The sequence below is a fragment of the Salvelinus alpinus genome, chromosome 9 (assembly GCF_045679555.1).
Source record: "Salvelinus alpinus chromosome 9, SLU_Salpinus.1, whole genome shotgun sequence".
NCBI classification, from domain to species: Eukaryota; Metazoa; Chordata; class Actinopteri; order Salmoniformes; family Salmonidae; genus Salvelinus; species Salvelinus alpinus.
In genome coordinates this window covers 81907352-81922118 of record NC_092094.1, presented here as the reverse complement: position 1 = coordinate 81922118, position 14767 = coordinate 81907352, and the positions used below count along the sequence as shown (strand labels likewise).

The following is a 14767-nucleotide window of genomic DNA, read 5'->3' as shown; positions in this document are numbered from 1 at the left end:
GGAAGGAGAGTTGTATGGCATTGAAGCTCGCCTGGAGGGTTTTTAACACAGTGTCCAAAGAAGGGCCAGAAGTATACAGAATGGTGTCGTCTGCGTAGAGGTGGATCAGAGACTCACAGCAGCAAGAGCGACATCATTGATGTATACAGAGAATGCTGAGTATGCAGAGTATGCTTCCAGGTATGATTGTAATTGTCCATAGTGGTATTAGTAAAGTTGTATTCTATTGAGTTGTGGTTGTCCTGTGTTGTTTAGGTTCTGGAGGACAATGACTATGGCCGGGCGGTGGACTGGTGGGGTCTGGGCGTGGTCATGTACGAGATGATGTGCGGTCGGCTGCCCTTCTACAACCAGGACCACGAGAAGCTGTTTGAGCTCATCCTCATGGAGGACATCCGTTTCCCACGCACCCTGGGCCCCGAGGGCAGGTCCCTGCTCTCAGGCCTGCTCAAGAAAGACCCCAAGCAGCGGTATATAGGCCTAGCCTCTCCTCCCTTCTCATTCCAACCAAAAAGGCCTCTGTAGTTACTCTTGTCCATTGGTCCCTGTGTCTTCCAGGTTAGGTGGTGGACAGAATGATGCTAAAGAGATCATGCAGCACAAATTCTTTGCTGGGATTGAATGGCAAGATGTTTATGAGAAGAAGGTAAATCGGTGTAACAATTTCCATTACTTCAGAGAACAACCAATAGATTTGACCAGACCTGCAAATGTCTATACTCTGACAGGACAGATGTGCCAATGTGCTCCATGATATCCTCTCTTCTCTCACAGCTGGTCCCGCCCTTTAAGCCGCAGGTTACCTCAGAAACAGACACGCGGTATTTTGACGAGGAGTTCACAGCACAGACCATCACTATTACACCGCCCAGACAAGGTACTACCTCACCCACTGCCACTGTATCGTTACAGGGTACACACACCAGACTCGCATCAGAGAACAGTATTACGAGCCCAAATAGACAATCAATCATACTAATGTTTTTCACTGACTCACTGGACCGGAATGCTTTTGTTTAATTGTGATGATCATAATGAGTCAGACTAAGAATAAACTGGACACACACGTGGGTCTGAATGTCAGTACTGTTGAGAATACGACAACCACTTACTGAGTTTCAGAATCTCAGACATTTCTATCCCCCTCTTCAGAGAATTTCTGAAAATGTTGATTTTAAACTGAACTTTAAATTGTTTTTATCATGGCTCCAGAGGTACTTGTTTATTTTGAGGGGGGTTTACAGAATTTCAGTGTCCCAAACGAAAACCCCAAGCTGATCTACATGGTTTAGTTTTAGAATGTTGATTGAAGACTAATATTCTTCCTCTTGTCAGGCTTATGAGAGAATGCCCCTTGTTTCTACTTTAAATGCAGTCCTATCTTTGCTTACTATCAGACTGCCTAGGACATGTACGTTTTGGGTACCCCCAGTAGATTTACAACCTATTAATTGAACAACCATTTTAAAAGGTGCACTCCATAAGAGTTCCACGTGCAAATAGCCCTTGATGTAGATGATACTGTATATCTGTACTGCAGTAGTCAAGGAATTAAATCCCACGAGATAAATAAAAGTTTGAACATCATTTAGAAGTATAGATTGCACTCTCAAAGGCGAGTATTGAAATGAGAAGGGGAAGGTTCATGTTCCCTATCCCAGTGCAATTAATGCGAGGTCAAATTACATAGAGCTTATTCAATTCCTCTGGGGGATTTGTGCCCTCTTCTGGAACGCGCGTGTAACATCTATGTTATTCCATAGTTCACTGTGTCCCTCAAAATGGTGGGGCTAGAGCACTAGCAATGTGTGCCAAACTGCACCCTGGGCTAGTTCTAGGTACATTATGTATTAGGACTAAATCATAATGCTTTTCGTAGTCACTGAGATGAAAAATAACAAATTGAATTCAACAAATGTGATGATCAGATTAACGTTATACACTAATTGAGTTCTCTCTGTGCCATCTCGCTCTTTCCTTCCCACTTATGTATTCCAGAAGACAGCATGGAGTCGTTTGACAGCGAACGGAGGCCCCACTTCCCACAGTTCTCCTACTCTGCGAGTGGGACAGCCTAAACACCCCCTCATTCCTCTGGTCCCAACATTTCCCCTCATCCTACCAGACTGCACATCCAACTACATTCGCCCCATCCTTTTTTTACTTCCAGTGTCGCATATAGTATTGTTGAACAGACATTTGCTATCTGCAAGTTCGGTAATTATAGGGGAACATGCTTCATACTACACAAATGAAAAACTGGTTGTTTCTGTGGCTTCTTAAGACTTTTCTAATGGTGAGAGATAACACGACAGTGTTGCTTGTCTTGATGAGTTGAGTCAGACAAGCTTGATGTTCACAAAACCATACTTTATAGGAAAAGGGTGGCAATGCAGCAAATCATTTTAGAATGGTCAGGCTACACTTTCCTAAACTTCTATTTGCCTTGCTTCTGTCAGCACCTGTTATATTTGTCACAAAGTGAACATTTTATGGGACCATAAGGATTGTATCGGAATTAGCCATGTAAAATGTAAATGTATTTTTGATGTTCTTTGTTTAAGGCAAAGACATATTGTGGACCAACAACAACATATGACCAATGACTTAATGTTCCATGTAGTGGGAGGTTTAATCATATTTAGATATTGTTATCAGGACTTTCACATTACACTATTTGACCAACACTTTGAAACCTGTTGTTCAGCCATTTGAATGTACCTAATCAATAAAATGTATAATTCTGCATACCTAACTGTTGTAGAACATGGTTGATTCTCATAGGACTTCCATCCCTCAAAAGAACATTCTTATCCGTATGTTAGAGCCCCAAAACATTCTAGAACAAAGTGAGAATGACATGGTCTATGGACCTCTGTCAGAGTGCTCCGCTCCATTATCAGTCTAATGACAAATTGTGCAATACAATGGCAGACACTTAAAGAACTGATTCTGGGAGCAGGCATACAATGTAAATGTGTTCAAGCTTGCCGTCAATGAATCTCAGAACTGTGTCTACACGGTCAATTGGATATCCTTTTGCTGTTGTCCCATTTGAAAAGACAGTTACTCTAATCTCTCTGGACTATGTGCTTGGATCATGATGCCTTCCTGTCTGAATGCTGTGTTTCAAACACTCGGCTGTTTCTTTCTGAACTGGCCAGTCAGGTACTGATCCTTTCTGCCCAATCAGGGAGTCTTCTGTCTCCTCTGGGTTTTTTCCTCTTCCACAGTATTGGGTGTTTTCACTACAGCCTCAATGAGGTCACTGTAACAACATAGTCCTTTAGGACTTACTCCATAAACAAGCTGGGCTGTGGTTCAGGGGAAAACGAGTTGAGTCCGCTTTGATCTCTATAGGTAGGGATCAGGGTACATGGTTCTGAGTTATTTATAGAAAACGAGTTTGACTGTGCCAATGACATGCAATTTTCTACCCCAAAACATGTATTTGTTACACTTTATAGTCAGAAATGACTGAATTAATGTCAATTCTGAAAGGTGTGAACTATTAAAGGCTTGTTTGTGTAATTAACCCCCCTATACAGATTGCTGTAAATAAACTGAGAATCTTGGAAATGCTTTTTGGGGAAACTGCACGGAGTGTTTCCAGAGGACTGATAACTATGACGTTAATGTTATTGAATGTAAAGGCTTTTTTTTTTTCACCTCAATTCCTTTTTTTTTCAAACAAACAATTGCTAGATTGGATTGTTCCTGGGCACTCACCCTTTGCTGTCACCCTCTGAAAATGCCTTATACCTTTATTTTTACTTTTTTTTTGTACCTGCCCTTTCCCATTCCTGAAACTGAGGACACCAGCTTTAGTAAACAAATAATATAACCTTTGTACACTTTTTACAGTTTTGTTTCTTTCAAATTTATATTAAAATGTCTTAACTAAATTTGTGCCAACTTGTCTTTTTTTCAGTTGATCGTTAAAGAACATTTATCTTCTCTAATATGCTTTAACCCACAGTCATAGATCCAAAACATTAGCAAGTCAAGCTTGTCCTGAGTGAAGTACTTAAGAAAAAAATAACTCATGAGGTGAGCGTCTGAAACAAATGAATAAACCTAAATACTGAGTGGTTGGACTTGGCCCTGTTTCTGTACCTCCACAGGATTGCTTAGGTCCATGTCTGTCTGGCTCGATCTGCAGCTGGTTAGAGCTGGAGGAGAAGCTCCTTTGGGCCAGACCCAGATGGTACAGTCTCTGGAGCAGATGTTGACAGCCAGGGCTCAGTCTGTCTGTCTGGCCAGCAGCACTGCTCCTCACCGCAGGACCATGGTTGTGCCCAGTGTGGGGCTCACCTGACAACCGCTCCTCACCTGGCTCCAGCTGCACAACCCACAATGCACCTCTGTGTTAGCAATGATGTTCTGCCCGCTCTTGGGATGCGTTGTAGGGAACTTGTCAAATACTGACTCCACCTCTTTCTCCTTACCTCACTGTACCAATCTTTCCAATTTTCATCTGAGGGTTGAAAACACATCTATGCTTTAGATATATCCCTGGGTGGCAGGTAGCCTAGCGGTTAGAGTGTTGGGACAGTAACCGAAAGGTTAGTAGCAAGGTGGAAAAATCTGCCGTTCTGCCCTTGTGCAAGGCAGTTAACCCACCTCACAACAACTGCTCCCCGGGGTTAAATGTGGAAGAGATTGGTTGTATGCATTCAGCTGTGCAACTGACTAGGTCTCCCACTAAAGTTGGAAGTCTTCATGTAAGGTATACTGAAGGAGAACAAACCCTTAATGCCATTAGAGGCCATTTACATCCAGGAAGGAATGGAAGAGGGCTCCAAGAAAAGGCCTTTGGAATAAATAGGATGTGCTTTCCCTCCTCTCACACGGCTGCCTGCAAGGCCCTCAATGGCTAGAATAAAGTAGGGTGTGTTAAGATGTTGAGAGGAAGATTAAAATAAACTGGTGGTTGTAAATGACTGGGAGAACAGATTTCTTTGCTTTCGAAGTGAGCAGGGAAACAAAAGGGGGTTGCCCTGAGAGAGGTCACAACCTCAGAAAACCCAGATAAGGAAGGATAGGGATTAAGTCTAACAATGGAGAAGAGTCTTTGGGTTTGGGGCAAGTTTGGTGTCAATGTGAGCTAGTCTGGACCCAGCTGTGATTAAACCAACTTCCAGGACTTATACCATGTACTCAGCCCTTGGTAGTTATGTTGCACCTGCATAAGCTATGGAAAAGTAAATATAGTGATCTGGTTACTATGTTAAAGTAGTTGCAGGTGTTTACTACAGTAGCAACTGCAATTTTGAGACAGACATTTTCTACTTAGTCGTAGATCACCACCTAGCGGAGAGTAGCAGAACATCTTTGATAGGTAACTCAGACAACGTGATCGTCAGTACGTCCGGGTCATGGAATTTTCTAAATAAAAGTCCCCCACGTAATAGAAAAGTGTAACCTGTATTTATTAATGTATGAAAAATTCTATAAACATTAACAATGATTCATATGTTTTCATATTTAAGTGACATTTGCTTTAATTTGGGGTTTTAAAACATGTTCCAAGGCCAAATAAATGCCCACCATGCAAATCACTGTATATGCATTACTTATTGGCTTACAGAGAATAAATTATTCTTTTTGCCGATGGGACGTGGGGAGTATCAGTGGCGTCTGTAGAATCTATATGGCATAATTTCACATGGCTATAAATAATACGGAGTGTTGCTGGCCCTTTACAGTGGTCAAAACAGCTTAAAAATGGGGTGCTTGGACACAATACGGTACAAATATAGCACTGTACAGGAAACTTTAATTTGTGCCGATGTAAAAGTGGGGTGGGGAGTACTCAGTAGGCTCTGTAGAATCTATATATGGTGTAATTTCACATGGCCATGAATAATACAGTGTTGCTGGCCTTTTACTCCGCCCAGTACATTGGCCACAATGCAAACGCTACGAAAAGATTGCAGTCAGAGTGTAGTATAACTGCAGTATGCTGCAAATACTGCATCAAAATAGTTTTGTTTACTGCAGTAATTTTGCAGTTTAACTGCAGTTATTCTGCAACTACCGCTTCCAATATACCACAAGCGACTGCGCACTTTTACTGCAGTTTCAAAACTGCAATCTTTTTTTGAAAGGGAATCACTGTATACCGTTGCCCATGGCAAGTAAGACCACAATTTAGCCAACGTTTGCCGTCTTTGTACACTTTTTTTAATCTGTTCTGGCGACTGATTCACGATCTCTGTACACTGAGATATACAGTACCAGTCAAAAGTTTGGACACACTCATTCAAGGGTTTTTCTTTCTTTTTTACTATTTTCTACATTGTGAAGACATCAAAACTATGAAATAACACATATGGGAACATGTAGTAACCAAAAACGTGTTAAACAAATCAAAATAGATTTTAGATTCCTCAAAGTAGCCACCCTTTGCCTTGATGACAGCTTTGCACACTTTTGGTGTTCCCTCAACCAGATCCATCAAGTGCAAACCAGATGGGATGGCCATGCTGGTTAAGCGTGCCTTGAATTCTAAATAAGTCACTCACAGTGTCACCAGCAAAGCATTCCCACACCATCACACCTCCTCCTCCATGCTTCACGGTGGGAACCACACATGCGAAGATCATCTGTTCACCTACTCGGTGTCTCACAAAGACACAGCAGTTAGAACCAAAAATCTGAAATATGGACTCAGACCAAAGGACAGATTTCCACCGGTCTAATGTCCATTGCTCATGTTACTTGGCCCAAGCAAGTCTCTTCTTCTTCTTGGTGTCCTTTAGTAGTGTTTCTTTGCAGCAATTCGACCATGAAGGCCTGATTCATGCAGTCTCCTCTGAACAATGTATGTTGAGATGTGTCTGTTATTTGAACTCTGTGAAGCATTTATTTGGGCTGCAATTTCTTAGGATGGTAACTCTAATGAACTTATCCTCTGCAGCAGAGGTAACTCTGGGTCTTCCTTTCCTATGGCGGTTCTCATGAGAGCCAGTTTCATCATAGCGCTTGATGGTTTTTCCGATTGCACTTGAAGAAACTTTCAAAGTTCTTGACATTTTCCGATTGACTGACCTTCATGTCTTAAAATAATGGACTGTCGTTTCGCTTTGCTTAGTTGAGCGGTTCTTGCCATAATATGGACTTGGTCTTTTACCAAATAGGGTTATCTTCTGTATACCACCTCTACCTTTTCACAACAACTGATTGGCTCAAATGCATTAAGAAGGAAAGAAATTCCACAAATTAACTTTTAACAAGGCATACCGGTTAATTGACATGCATTCCAGGTGACTACCCCATCAAGCTGGTTGAGAGAAGGCCAAGAGTGTGCAAAGCTGTCATCAAGGCAAAGAGTTGCTACTTTGAAGAATCTCAAATATAAGATATATTTTAATTTGTTTAACACGTTTTTGGTTACTACATGATTCCATGTGTTATTTCATAGTTGATGTCTTCACTATTATTCTACAATGTAGAAAATAGTACAAAATAAAGACACACCCTGAAATGAGTAGTTGTGTCCAAACTTTTGACTGGTACTGTATATAATGCTTGACACAATGGCAGAAGAGGCACAGATGTTTGATGTGGTTCCTTGAGACATTGGATGTCTGGACTCGGAGTGTTGCCGACCTGGACATCTCTCGACCTGGACTGGACAGAGCAATGGTAAATGGTGGTGAATTTTTGGCCTTAGAGATGGTCGTTCGCTTGGTGGTGCTGTTTCATCTTGGAGGAAAGCCGTTGTGCTTCGGCCTTGGTCTTGAGGCATTTGGAGAAGTCTGTCAGGTTGTACGGGTTGCCTGTTTGTCTGCAGCCTGCACCGTGCCTGTAAGTGCTCCACAAAGCTGTCCCTGTAGTACCTCGGGAGTTCTCCCACGTGGCTTGTGCATGACAGCTCTATGCCTTGGGGACCTTCAAGGGATTTCAGCATGCTGACCAGGAGGTCTACTTTGAGTGCGAAGCTGGAAGACCTTGGAATCGCCACCTCTGATGTCATGGGCATTGAGGATTGCAGCGATCTCACTCTGTGCCAGCTGGTGTGGTTGCCTGTACTGCATCTGCAAGACCTGCATGGCTGCAGTGTAGGGCTGCTGGTAGTGTCTACATGCTTGTGCTATCAGCCTGGCCTCATCCAGTGTCAGGTGCTCCATGAGGACCCTGTACTTGTAGTGTTCTGATAGTGCTGTATGAGGGTTCAAGAGGTAGTCCAGTGCCATCTTGAGGTCTGAACTCCCTTTCACTGTTGTGGACTAGATTAGTTGCAGGTATGGTTGGAGCGGATAAGCTAGCTTAGGTACAGATGGGTTCATTAGTTGTACAGGCTGGGCTGGAGGTTGCTGAGGTACCAGTGCATGTGGAGCAGGATCAACTGGCTGAAAGGGTGCATCAAGTTCAGGAAGGTGGACTGGCTGAAGAGGTGCAGCAGGTCCAGGCAGGTGAGCTGGCTGGAGAGGTGCAGCAGGTAGTAGCTGATAAGCCAGCTGGAGAGGACCGGTCCATGGAAGATAAGCTAGCTGGGCAGGTGCAGTCCACGGTTGGTCATTTGAATAGGATCGAGCAGATGACTGAGGTTGGTAGGTGGACTGAGTTTGAGCAGCTGATGGCCGATACCCAGAATAGACCAGAGCAGTGGATGATGCAGACTGAGCCTGAGCTGCTGGTTGGAACAGCTGGTGGTTGGAACAGCTGGTGGTTGGAAGACTGGTCAGACAATGGCTGGTTCAGTGCGGTTAAAAGCATCCACAGGGTCGACCTCGCCAGGGCTTCCATTCCTGCCGAGGGGTATGTTAGCGGTAGAGGGACTGAGACATTGGCAGCAGTGTCCTTTGGGTCTAGCCATGAGCTGAGTGTTGGATAGTGGCAGTTCATTGTACTGGGTGTGTTGTGAGGTGGTTGAAGTAGTACTGTAGGGACCTGGACCCTCACTGAGCAGGCTTGATACAGAGGAATGGATTAGTACGGCCTGACCGAGCTGGGAGGCCCTGGCGGTGATCTGGGCACTCAGGTTGACTACCCTTGATATAATGTAGTCGAGGGTAGTGAACTCTCCTTGAAATTGTGGAGACAGCGGACGTTGGGGGTGGGGGGGCGCAGGCTCGGCCTGCCCTCCGATGGGCTGCAGCTTAATGGTGCTGGCACTCTGCACCTGTACTCCTCCTGCTGGGGAAGTCAGGTAAAACTGTGGGGGCTGGCTGGAGAGGTTGGGCATGTGCTGCCATGGGTTGTTGTCGATGTTGTAGAGGTATCGGTATTCATCGGTTTCTGAGATCATGTCCTGGGATGGGATCTTCTGACGATGAGACTTTTGCTGTGTTTCTTTGCTCTTCCGCCATGTCACAGTAGGTGTGTTGCATCTGTCTTGAAGGACCAATGTAACTGAATGAAGGTTTAGGAGAGGGTGATGGTGACGCCCATCTACTGTGGGACTCCGACTAGAGAGCAGACGGAAGCAGAGATGCCGTTTAAGAGTATGTAGTCAGAGGAGATAGGTGATCAGGGCATGGAACATGTCATTTAGATGGGTTGTATTACAATTTTGAATTGGCTTGATGTCTTGAACAGTGCCTTGACTCAGTAACCAGCTGGTTGGTTATGTAGGATAGGTAAGTATGGTTTGTCTAAAGAGGGGACAGAGAGTATAAACAATAACAATGCATAATTAATTGACTGTTCATGAGGCTAGCAACAGCAATATGCAAATGGCATTAGCATATGAATGGGTAAAGCTATACATAATATAGCAGTACTTAACAAACGGCATTGAGAGGGGTTGTGATAGCATGAAGCATGGTAGGCCGAAGCTAGAGCACGTTACATGAACAGTGGCTACGTAGCATGGCATGTGGCAAACTAACAAAAGATAAATAAAGCTAATGAAATAATATTCAAGTAACAAGCAATGGCCATTAAAGCCGGGTTACAGAAGAGGGCTGCGGGCAGCTGAGCGTAAATGGAAGAAAAGTAAACTACAGGAGGCACTATCATCATTTCACTCCGTCCTCTCTACCTTCTGTTCCTCTGTATCCGCTGCTAAAGCCACTTTCAATCACTATACATTTCAAGCTTCTGCCTCTAACCCTAGGAAACTCTGTTCCACCTTTTACCCCTCAAACCTCCACCCCCCCCTCTTGGCGGACGACTGTCAACCACTTTGAAAAGAAGGTTGACGACATCCACTCCTCATTCACTCAGCCTATTGAATCCACTGGTCCCACTCACAGAACTACGCCTAGGACTCTTTCTCTCCTCTCTCTCCAGATGAAATCCTGTGACTAGTGAGGTCCGGCCGCCCGACAACCTGCTCCCTTCTCGAGACCATTGAACGTGCGGTCTCTGACCAACTCTCTCGTTATCACTCTCAGAACGATCTGCTTGACACTAACCAGTCAGGCTTCAAGACGGGTTACTCAACCGAGACTGCTCTTTTCTGTCACGGAGGCTCTCTGCGCTGCCAAAAAGGACTCTCTCTCCAATGTTCTAATCCTCCTAGATCTATCCGCTGCCTTTGACACCTTGAACAATCAGATCCTCCACTCCACCCTCTCAGGGCTGGGCATCTCAGGCTCTGCACGCTGTTGGATTGCATCCTACCTGGCAGGCCGCTCCTACCAGGTGCCTCAGGGCTTGGTTCTAGGCCCTCTCTTCTTCTATCTGTACACCAAGTCAATCGGCTCCGTCATATGCTCACATGGTCTTTCCGATCATTGCGATGGGGATGACACTCAGCTACTTTTCTCCTCCCCCCCCCTTCTGACACCCAGGTGGGGACACGCATCTCAGCTAGGATGTCGGCTACACAACCTTAAGCTCAACAAGATGGAGCTGCTCTTCCTCCCGGGAAAGGCCTGCCTGCTCCAAGACCTCTCCATCACAGTTGACAACTCCACAGTGTCCCCCTTCCAGAGTGCAAAGAACCTTGGCGTGACCCTGGGCAACACCTTGTCATTCTTTGCTAACATCAAAGCAGTGACTCGCTCCTGCAGGTTCATGCTCTACAACATCCGTAGAGTACGACCCTACCCCACACAGGAAGCGGAGTAAGTCCTAATCCAGGCACTTATCATCTCCCGTCTGGAATAAGGCAACTCGCTGTTGGCTGGCTTGTGCCATCAAACCCCTGCAATGTATCCAGAATGCTGCAGCCAGCTGGTTGTTCAACCTTCCCAAATGCTCACCCGCTTCTCCGCACACTCCACTGGCTTCCAGTCAAAGCTCGCATCACTACAAGACCATGGTACTTGCCTACGGAGCAGCAAGAGGAACTGCCCCTCCCTACCTTCAGCCTCTGCTCAAACTCTACAACCCAACCTGAGTACTCAGTTCTGCCACCTCTGGTCTCTTGGCCCTCCCACCCATACAGGAGGACAGCTCTAGCTCAGCCCAAGATCTTCTATGTCCTGGCACCCCAATGGTGGAACCAGCCTTCCCCTGAAGCTAGAAGAGCAGAGTCCCTGTCCATCTTCTGAAAACCTACCTCTTTAAAAAATCTTAAATAATCCCACAGCACTCCCCCTCATCACCTAAAAAAATGAAAAAAAGCCTTTAGTTAACAAAACACTCCCACTTGACTCTTCTCTCGAATTTGACACTTTTACCTCTTACTTTGCAGATAGTTACTTTATTGAGATTTATTTAAAAAAAAATGTTTTACATACTATGACATGTGGTTGTCTCACCTATCTATCTTAAGATGAATGGACGAACTGGAAGTCGCTCTGGATAAAAGTGTCTGCTAAATGACTAAAAAGAAAATAATTATCATACAAAAGGCAGCTGCACAAAAGGTGTGTGAACTATTAACATGTATTACAAGCTACATGTAACAAAGGAACAGATCAATAAACTCACAATGACTTACCCATAAAGCTTGTGGCGGCCATTAGCAGATGAAATCCCAAATAAACAAAACAGAGGTGAAGAAGTCCTGTTCTTAGTCCTTTTCTATGCAATATTGGATGTTGGTACTCACTGCTCACATTCAATGATGCATACTGGTTGTTGTTGGTGTGCTCAACTCTGGGTGAAGGAGCTGGATTGAAAGGAGGCACCCTCAATGGCTGCCCATATAAATACCTGGCTATAGAGCTATATAGAGGGCACACCTGCCACGAGTGCCCTCTGTTCTTACATGACCATAGAGTTGGGTAGAGGGCACACCTGCCACAAATGCCCTCTTCCCAATTCGTCACTGATCAGGGAATTCTGTATAGGTGTATTTCATTAGCTGATATCCTGAACCCTGATATTGCATATAATTTGACATTTCTGTGTAACTGTTGATGATCAATTTGATTAATTAACGTCATTGTGATATTTGTTATGAATGAAGTATACCAAATGTAATCTCTCTTGACTTTTTTAATAAATATATTGTACTATGTTGTATAAATTCCAAAGTATACACCAGAAGGAAGATTATAAGATATTTGTATTTTACATTATAAGGTATTTTAGTGTGACAATGCACCCTATGACATAGTGCTGTATTTGAACCATATAGTGTCCATGTACCCTATTTTAAGCTGTTTGACCATAGTAAAAGTCCAGCAACACTTGCTATGACCAAGCTTTTTGTTCAAACGAACCTGTTTTGTATTCTAGGGACTCTAATGACTGAACCCTGGTTTTATGGACACAAAATTGCATCCTTGAACAATAGTAAATAAACAATAATCATACAATCAAAATAATCATTTATTTTGTTTAATTTTAATTGTATATACAGTACCAGTCAAAAGTTTGGACACACCTACTCATTCCAGGGTTTTTCTTTATTAAAAAAAAAACTATTTTCTACATTGTAGAATAATAGTGAAGACATCAAAACTATAAAATAACACATATGGATTCATGTAGCAACCAAAAAAAGTGTTAAAACAAATCAAAATATATCTTATATTTGAGATTCTTCAAAGTAGCCACCCTTTGCCTTGATGACAGCTTTGCACACTCTTGGCATTCTTTCAACCAGCTTCATGAGGTAGTCACCTGGAATGCATTTCAATTAATAGGTGTGCCTTGGAAAGAAATTCCACAAATTAACTTTTAACTTCGTAATGCGTTTGAGCCAATCATTTGTATTGTGACAAGGTAGGGGTGGTATACAGAATATAGCCCTATTTGGTAAAAGACCGTCCATATTATGGCAAGAACAGCTCGAATAAACAAAGAGAAATGACAGTCCATCATTACTTTAAGACCTGAAGGTCAGTCAATCAGGAACATTTCAAGAACTTTGAAAGTTTATTCAAGTGCAGTCGCTAAAACAATCAAGTGCTATGATGAAACTGGCTCTCATGAGGACTCATGAGAATGAGGTGTGATTGTTTGGGGGTGCTTTGCTGGTGACACTGTCAGTGATTTATTTAGAATTCAAGGCACACTTAACTGGCATGGGTACCACAGCATTCTGCAGCGATACGCCATCCCATCTTGTTTGCGCTTAGTGAGACTATAATTTGTTTTCAACAAGACAATGACTCAACACACCTCCAGGCTGTGTAAGGGGTATTGGACCAAGAAGGAGAGTGATGGAGTGCTGCATCAGATGACCTGGCCTCCACAATCAACCGACAATCACCCGACCTCAACCCAATTGAGATGGTTTGGGATGAGTTGGATTGCAGAGTGAAGGAAAAGCAGCCAAGTGCTCAGTCCTTCAAGACTGTTGGAAAAGCATTCCAGATTATGCTGTCATCAAGGCAAAGGGTGGCTACTTTGAAGAATCTAAAATATATTTTGATTTGTTTAACACTTCTACATGATTCCATGTGTTATTTAATAGTTTTGATGTCTTAACTATTATTCTACAATGTAGAAAATAGTAAAAAATAAAGAAAAACCCTGCAAACCAAACTTTTGACTGGTACTGTATATTTTTTACCAGTAGGCTATTATTATGTTCTTGACATTAATATACTCTATAATATTCTATATTTTTACCAGGTAAGTCAGTTAAGAACAAATTCTTATTTACGATGACGGCCTAGAAACACTGGGTTAACTGCCTCGTTCAGGGGCAGAATGACAGAGTTTTTCCCTGTCATCTCGGGGATTCGATCTAGCAACCTTTCAGTTACTGGCCCAACGCGCTAACCACTAGGCTACCTGCCGCCCCTTTAGCTTATATAAAATAGTAGTTCTCTTTAGATTTTTCCCACATGTAGTTAGTTACCTTTGTTTAGTTTTTCATAATTGTAACATTATGCACTATGAAAAACTACAACAACAAAAAATAATGATTTCGTATCATACAAATACATTTTACCTTTTATTTTGAAGGGAAAATCCTAAAACCGGAAGTCTTAATGTGGATAGGATCTAGCTAGTGTCGCTGCCGTTACGCTAATCAAAGTCATTGATGACGGTACTAAAGCATACATAGCGCATATAATAAAAATGTTTTCCAGTCTTCTGTGGCTTGACAGTAAAAAGAACTCCACACCTGTCTACATACTACATTGCATCCACCAGAAAGAACACTGTGCTGAAATCAACTGCATCTAGTAATTTAATAGGAATGCTGTCTCCATGTGGGCGAGTTATGAGATTACTGACCGTTTCTGAAACATAATTTCACAAAAACTGTTATTACAAAGTTATATTTACTTTGTTATTTATTACTTTGATGTGACATGATTTAATTCATTGTAAAAACATACTTTTTCCCATTCCCTACATTTTTGAGCGAAGTTGGACAAAACCCCATAATTGTGTGGTGCTTTTATTTAGCAACTTTAGATATTTCATTACTCTTCTCTTTCGTTCGGGTGCTAAGCATTTG

The 14767-nt window shown here is 43.0% G+C and overlaps 1 protein-coding gene and 1 long non-coding RNA gene across 2 annotated transcripts in view; one reads left to right on the top strand and one right to left on the bottom strand.

The window, feature by feature from the left end:
• The window catches only part of LOC139530759 (RAC-alpha serine/threonine-protein kinase-like), a 50545-nt gene extending 47790 nt beyond the window's left edge, over positions 1-2755 (top strand). Inside the window, exons 11-14 of the mRNA XM_071327432.1 lie at positions 256-470; positions 559-646; positions 775-877; positions 1999-2755. Of these exons, the coding sequence (XP_071183533.1) occupies positions 256-470; positions 559-646; positions 775-877; positions 1999-2078 (486 nt within the window). The 3' untranslated portion in view covers positions 2079-2755. The remainder of the gene's footprint in view (positions 1-255; positions 471-558; positions 647-774; positions 878-1998) is intronic.
• Positions 2756-5417: 2662 nt separating this feature from the next.
• Positions 5418-12007, bottom strand: LOC139530758 (uncharacterized). Its single transcript, XR_011666117.1, has 4 exons — positions 11843-12007; positions 11661-11724; positions 11459-11504; positions 5418-9602 (listed from the first exon to the last, which is right to left on the bottom strand). It is a non-coding gene; the product is annotated as an uncharacterized lncRNA (long non-coding RNA).
• Between the last annotated feature and the right edge of the window lie 2760 nt (positions 12008-14767).